Source organism: Otolemur garnettii, unplaced genomic scaffold, assembly GCF_000181295.1.
Source record: "Otolemur garnettii isolate 467f Iridium unplaced genomic scaffold, OtoGar3 scaffold00175, whole genome shotgun sequence".
NCBI classification, from domain to species: domain Eukaryota; kingdom Metazoa; phylum Chordata; class Mammalia; order Primates; family Galagidae; genus Otolemur; species Otolemur garnettii.
In genome coordinates this window covers 1663831-1671139 of record NW_003852570.1, presented here as the reverse complement: position 1 = coordinate 1671139, position 7309 = coordinate 1663831, and the positions used below count along the sequence as shown (strand labels likewise).

The 7309-nt window shown below is 41.1% G+C and overlaps 1 protein-coding gene across 3 annotated transcripts in view; it reads right to left on the bottom strand.

Annotated features, from left to right (window-relative positions):
- The window catches only part of TAF9B (TATA-box binding protein associated factor 9b), a 12455-nt gene extending 6693 nt beyond the window's left edge, over window positions 1–5762 (bottom strand). For 2 of the 3 annotated variants that reach the window (XM_003800451.3, XM_023519453.1), the window contains exons 1-5: window positions 5637–5762; window positions 4911–4992; window positions 4463–4599; window positions 4250–4384; window positions 3083–3158 (exon numbers count right to left, since the gene is read on the bottom strand). In XM_003800451.3, the coding sequence (XP_003800499.2) occupies window positions 3083–3158; window positions 4250–4384; window positions 4463–4599; window positions 4911–4992; window positions 5637–5687 (481 nt within the window). In that variant the 5' untranslated portion in view covers window positions 5688–5762. The remainder of the gene's footprint in view (window positions 1–3082; window positions 3159–4249; window positions 4385–4462; window positions 4600–4910; window positions 4993–5636) is intronic. The other variant, XM_023519454.1, reaches the window with a different exon arrangement.
- Between the last annotated feature and the right edge of the window lie 1547 nt (window positions 5763–7309).

Below are 7309 nucleotides of genomic sequence, written 5' to 3'. Positions count from 1 at the left end.
GAGAATTAGAGGATGACTTCTATCTCCATGAAGCCAAACCAACAGGCATCTAACAAAAGTAGCTGATCAAATACTCCCCTTGGGGTCCATAGGTGGGCACAAAAAAATTGTTCCTTTTCCATGGTCAGAGACTTTTTAAGCAGAAAGGTTATCTTGGAGATAACTTAGTTCAAACCTTACCATGTAAATTTTACCCATTCCAAGGTGCAACTCAAATACCACCCAATTTTACAAAACTTTCTTTAATTTGCTCAGGTAGAAGTCTTATCTGTTGCCTCTGAAATTCCCTTAACATGTTGTAGGAGTCTTATTATTAGATTCATCACTAGATTGAAGATTACAAGTCTTGGCTAAGATTTTTTATCCTTGTGAGGACATGGCTCTTGTGCCTTACTCCTAACAAGGTACCAACACGTTTGCTTAATGAATAAATTACGAGACTTAAAGACTTCATATAGTGATGTAATTGCTCTCTCAAAAAAATACATTTATGGGCTAGGTGTTATAGCCCAAGCCTATAATCCTAGCATTCTAGGAGGACAAGGTGGGAAGATTGCTTAAGCTCAGGAGTTCAAGACCAGCCTGAGCAAGAGTGAGAGCCTGTCTCTAGTAAAAATAGAAAAGTTAGCTGGGCATTGTGGCAGTCTTCCATAGTCCCAGCTGCTAGGGAGGCAGTGGCAGGAGGGTTGCTTGAACCTAGGAGTCTGAGAGTGTGAGCTAGGCTGATGCCATAGCACTCTAGCCTGGGGAACAGAATGAGACTCTGTCTCTGAAAACAAAAAGAAAAAAAATTATGGAAATGTTGGGCAGTGCCTATGGCTCAAATGAGTAGGGCACCAGCCCCATATGCTGGAGGTGGTGGGTTCAAACCCAGCCCCGGCCAAAAAAAAAAAACCCCACAAAAACAAAAAAAAATGCAAAAAAAATTATGGAAACATGTCTGTTTCTAATTTTTCCTTTGGAGATACAGGCTTTCTATTACCTCCCTTCCCCTTGGAACCAGCAGTCTACCCAGGGATAGAACTGCTAAAGAGACTATAGCTACCATCATCTCTAGGGACAAAGGGAAGAAAGTCTAAGTGGGGGAAAAAAGCCTACAGGTACCCAGAAGTGTAGGTTCTAGTGATTTTTTTTTTCTTAAACCCAGGAGGTGAGAACTTATTCTAACATACCTCTATCTCAAGGTAAGTGTTGCCATGTATTAAGGTCCAAAGTATTTGGTGAAGGTTAATGAAGCAATATTTTGTTTTGTTAAAAGAAGAAAACTCCATGGTATGTAGATTTTGTTTTGATCTAAACATTTATCTTTAAGCAAGTATGAAGTTTCAGTTTTAAAACTGAACAGAGTAGATGCTTAGGTCTTAAGGTTTATACAACTCATTAAAATTTTTTTTAAGTTTAAAACTTGTACCTTTAATAGTTTTTGGTAGAGCTTTTACTCTAGTTTTAAACAATCTGTAAAGATTCACAACAAATTCTAACTAGGAATAAAAATCACAACTGATAGTTGAAATTGGTTAACTCGTCTAACACACATAATGGATTACCAAAGCCTAGGGTTTTTTAAAAGAAATTGGCATCCAACATGGGCTTAGAACATCTTATGTCAGCTAGAAATGCTCAAAAAATGATGGAGATCTGTCAAAAATGACACAGCAAACACCTTAAAGGGGCTTCCACTGACCATATAAGACAATAATTGCATATGAAAAATGAAACACAACTATAGCCTAGAATGAAGGAGGGAAGGGAAGAAAGAGGGGAGGGGAGGGGCGTGGGTCGATAGAGGGAGGGTTAGCAGGGGTACCACACCTATGGAGCATATTGGAAGTACAAGTTGGATCTATCAGGTGTAGATCACAAATGTCTTAACGCTGTTACTGGGTAAATGAGGTGAAGGCTACGTTGATTAGTAGGATGTAAGCACTCCAATTTGTACAAATAATCAACACACTGAATCCCATAATGGCATAATTGTATTCATGATCTATGTACAAATGACTTAATAAAAAAAAAAGAACTATGTTTTAAAAGGGTTTGCATTAAAAGTAGAACTATTTTTCCTTTGAGATGCTTCAACTTTTCAGGGCAGCTTTGGTGGCTCACACCTGTATTTCTTAGCACTCTGCCAGGCTCAGGCAGGAGGACTGCCTGAACTCAAGAGTTTGAGACTAGCTTGAGCAAGAGTGAGACCCTGTCTCTACTAAATACAGAAAAATTAGCTAGGTATTGTGGAATGTGCCTGTGGTTAGTTACTTTGGGAGGCTCAGACAATAGGATTGCTTAAACCTAGGAGTTTGAGGTTGCAGTGAGCTACAATGACACCGCTGAACTCTATCCAGGGTGACAGAGAGAGAATCTTTCTTAAAAAAAAAAAAAAAGGGCTTTTTGTACGTTTTGAACTTCTGTATTTTCTAACTAATATATTCAGAAATTTCTTTAATTTCCAATAAGTAGGCTACTGCCATGAGTGTGTTTGGCAACTTCATTGGTATAAAAGATAGAACACAGCTAACAGAAAATTCTTGGTTTTGATATCATTGTTTATATCAACTACAATGTTGGGCAATTTCCAATTTTATACTCATTTGGAATCAGATAGTCCTTGTGTATTTTTCACTTTGAAATCCAGTAAAATGCATGTTTATATTTTTACTAGAAGATGAGTAAAATTATCAATAGCAAGACACAGGAAAGTTCTGACTCACTTTTTTTTTTTTTTTTTGAGACAGTCTCACTTTGTTGCCCTCGTAGAGTACAGTGGCATCACAGCTCATAGCAACCTGAAACTCTTGGGCTCAAGTGATTGTCTTGCCTCAGCCCCCCCAGTAGGTGAAACAACAGTCATCTACCACAACCCCAGCTATGTTTAGAGACAGGATCTCAGTCTTTCTCAGGCTCGTCTCAACTTCTGAGCTGAAGCAATCCACCCACCTTGGCCTCCCTGAGTGCTAGGATTACAGGCGTGAGCCACTGCACCCGGCCCTGACTCATCTTTTGACTTGAATCATACTTCCCAAACCAAGTGCTGAGTCACTACGACTTTACTAGCCAGGAAAGTCATTTCTCCCATTTCACTTACCTATAGTAGGAGTGGTAGGTCTGCTACTAACAGCACCAACACTTAACCGTGGAACTACTCTTCCTTGGTTAGGTCCCTAGAGGATTTAAAAAACAACTTAATTTTAATGTTGTTAATATTTGACACCTAAATTTGTCAGGAGTGAATTTTGGATTGTTGATGAGGATTTCTTTTTTTATTTTTGAGATGGAGTCTCACTTTTTCACCCTGGTTAGAGTATGGTAGCATCATCATAGCTCACTGCAACCTCAAACTCCTGGGCTCAAGTGATCCTCCTGCTTAAGCATCCTGAGTAACTAGGACTATAGGTGTGCACTACCATGCCTGGCTAATTATACTTTCAGTAGATATGGGGTCTCACTCTTGCTCAGGTTGGTCTTGAACAGCTGACCTCAAGGGTTTCTCCTGTCTTGCCCTCCCAAAGTGCTAAGATTATAGGCCTGAGCCACAATGCTTGGCTTGTTAATAAGAATTATTAATGGATAATACATGGCAAGAATGTCCTGTTTCTATTCTATCAGTGTTCTAAATCCAACATTTAAACTAGGGTTTTTGCAAACATGTATACATGTAATTATCTATATAAATATAGATAAGAACATGCATATATATAATCTGATATAGTATTTAATTTTAAGGTAGAATTTTATTTGAATAGGGAATAAGAGCTCATTTCCTTGTGGTTTTTAATCTTAACTAGTCAGTGTCTTAAGCCAAAAGAAAAAAGAAAAACCCTCTGTTATCGTGAAATTTCAAAAAACAAAGATAGCCCACTATGGGGGAAATGTTTTCAGTGGTGGGAGAGCCTTAGGTCACATTTCAGAAAGCAGGCCCAATTCCTGATGGTGTATCATTCACTCTCTCATAGGAACTCAGTAAAAACCTATGTGTACAATAGGAAGAGTGAAAAGGCCTGGGAATCAGTTCTTCCTTTGCTACTAACTCCACAAATGAATTTGGACTCAGCTTCCTAATGTAAAAAATGGTTGTTGGCTTAGACTAACAGAAAATTTCCTTCTAGCTCTAAACATTTTAAAAATTAAAAAAAAATTCTAGTAAGTTACCATAACTTTTTATCTACTGCACTAATTTTAGGAATTTGCTTTTACAAATTCCCTTAACATATCCTACCTTTTTAAAAAAGCAAAGTTGACTAAAATTTCTTACCTTTTTAATTAAGGACTTCAGCCTATAATTTGGAGCTGTTAAGCAGTATCTATCAGGTGGCAGTCTGGGTCCTGCATATGGCTTAATCAGTGGAAGAGGGGTTTGATTTTTCTGCCTTGCAATATCTAGTAAAAACTAAAACCAAAAAATCCTTATTAGAGCTACAATTAAAAATACATAAGTAAAAATAACTTCAAATAAAAGTTTTCTCACATCTCTTGGGGGAGGAGAGGTAAAAGATTGATCAGCACGGCACTGGATTGCCAGTCTCACATCATCTGCATCAACATTAGGTTTCTTAGCATGGCTTGAATAAATTTTCGCATCATCCAGAATTGTAGTTACATATCCTTTAAAAACAAAACGATTTGTCTTAAACATATGAAGACAACTTAATATTTATGGCCACTTGTCTTAACAGAGGGTTCCACCAACTTCTAGACTGTTTACAAATTTTGGTTTTAATAGCTAATTGTCCCATCCATATGATCAATTTTAAACAGACATCACAGGATAAGTGCTGCTCTTAGCTTGAACTTTTTACTGCTTTAAGCTGAATTCTGATTATCTCTTAACATAATTTGGTTGAAAATGTTCCTGTGATAAAACAATCTTTTCTGATTTACACGTTAGATAAGTTTTTGGTGTTTTGTTAACTTACGGAAAGCGAATTCCAACATTTGATTTATAACCCTTGGTTCATACTCCGTGATTCCCATATCCTTCAGGATCTGTGCCATCACCTGTGGATTCAAATAAAGATGCCAGATGCAGAATTTGGTATTGGAAATCAAGGCTGGATAAAGGTAATATTTATGATACAAAGTCCCCTTTTTCTGGGCCCCAAACTCCTACTTAACTCCTCCTTGTCCTCCCCACTGAGTGTCAGTGACCACACACGTAGTATGCTCTTGCTGAAAATATTTATTTTTTATTTTTAGGTGGAGGTAGGCATAGGGGGAGGGTGGGAAAAGAGAAGAAAAAGACCGGGATTGGATTCCTGAGCAGAGTTAAGGGTGGTTCCAGCTGGTTGTCATTTTCGGATGTGGTGGTGGGGGTAGCTAGCATCATAACGCTGCAAGCGGAGTCAGAGCTAGCAGATGGGGTAAGACAACTAGGTGGCAGGTGCCAGAAGCCCGGAAAACAAAGCCGGGCGGCCAATCGCACACTCCATTGGACAACTGCCCTCCGGGGTAGTTCAGCTTGGGCAGTGAGTGAGTGGCCCAGGGGCCAGGAAGCATCTACCATCCTCACCTCTTGTTCGCTCGAGCTGGGCTGAAGCTGACGTGTGAGCCCGCCCCCCGCCTCAAGCCCTCAGCCTGGTCCTGCCCTGCAGATTCTGTGCTGCTCCAGATTGCGCACACCGCCTCTTACACTTCGCACTTACCAAGGCATCTCTCGGAGCATTCTTGGGAGGCGCCATCTTACCAGACTCCATGTTATCCAGCCACTCGTCATCCGGGGAGAAAGTGCAGCTCGCGGCTCCTCGCTCAGGCTCCACCCCTATGGGGGGCGGAGGCAGGGTTATGCGCCGACCCGCTAGCCGGTTTTAATTTTACCGCAGTCAGTCCGGGCGCTGGTCGCGGGAAGCCAGTCTAAGCTAGATCCACAATCGGGCGCCCAAGAGAATAGGCGCCGGTTTCAGAGGATTGGAAGAGGCGGGTAAACTTTCCCTGGGGTGCCCTGCTAGGAGCTAAAAGACTTAGAAGAGCCAAGTTCGTCTTCTCAGAGTTATTTTCTGGCAAAGTGTACCAAATGGTCCATTTTCAGCTTTGCTGGGGGTCTCTCCTCACACTTCTGCTACCAGTATGACCGTTTCCGCCCCCCTGGAATTCCTACACAGGCCCTGCTTCCATCTACCCCAGTGTTAGGGTTTTCTGGTCCGACACAGAACAGCCAGTTACACTTGAATATCACATCAATAACGAATACATTTCTTGTATGCATAAATCACAGATATTGTACGGGCCATATTTATGCTACAAAATTATTGTTGATTTTAATATTCAAACTCAAATTTAACTGAGAGTCCTGGATTTTTATTTGCTAAATCTGGCAACTCCACCCACTAACCTGCTCTCCATACAGCCAGGATCTGTTCAGCTCTTATCATTCTCAAAGCCCTTCAGTGGCTTCCCATTTCACATTGGTGAAAAACTAAAGCCTTTGACCATCTGCAGCCATCCCGTTGGAGTCCCTCCAGCCTTATCCTTTGGCCCTGAGCAGCTTCAACTATGTCCTGGCTGAGACCCACATAGGCCCCTTTCTGGTTTCCCAGATGCTCTCCCTGCCCTTCCCTTCCCCCACCTCAACAGCTCAAGTGATTTTCTTGAGAACTGTCAGTCCATCCAGAGTAACTTTCCAAATAATGTACATCAGTCAACTGACTCTAGCTTAAAAATGTACCAGAAAAGTCTTTCTTACTCTTCTGCATCCACCAATGCCCTAGGGTTCTCCATCTCAGGATAAGGCATCGTGACCCACTAAGTCTGGAAGTGTAGCAGGCAGTCGTGTTGCCACTTTCCCTCACAATCTGCATTCAGTCTAGCACAAGTCCTGTCACAGCGACCTCCTAAAGTCTATTCATGCCTCTGCATCTCCATCCAGTGCCACTATGTCAACAAGTCCAAGACAACAGCCTTATCAAGATTACAGAAACAGCACTTAAAATAGTGCTCCTGACATCCCTCCACAAAACTGGAGGGATCTTTAGGTTAGAAATCATTTTTGTTAAAGCCTTCGAATGTCCCCACCCCCACCCCTGCCACACTCAAATTCATATTGAATTCCAAGGCTTAGTGGGCCCTTTAGTTTGGGGGAGCAACTCACCTCATCTGGCTTGTTGGAATCTGTAGTCCACCAGGCAGCCATCTTGTAGTCTGAGCAGAGAACCATGCGTTCTCAAAACATTATATCCAGTGGGAGCATTTGGTTCCACTCTCAGTGAGTGCCTTTCCTCACTTACTGTGACCAATCTCTGCAAAACTAGTAACAGTACCACTTCCCTTTTCAATAGGTAGAATATGTGCAGGATATGCAATTTTTTTAATATTTAAAAAA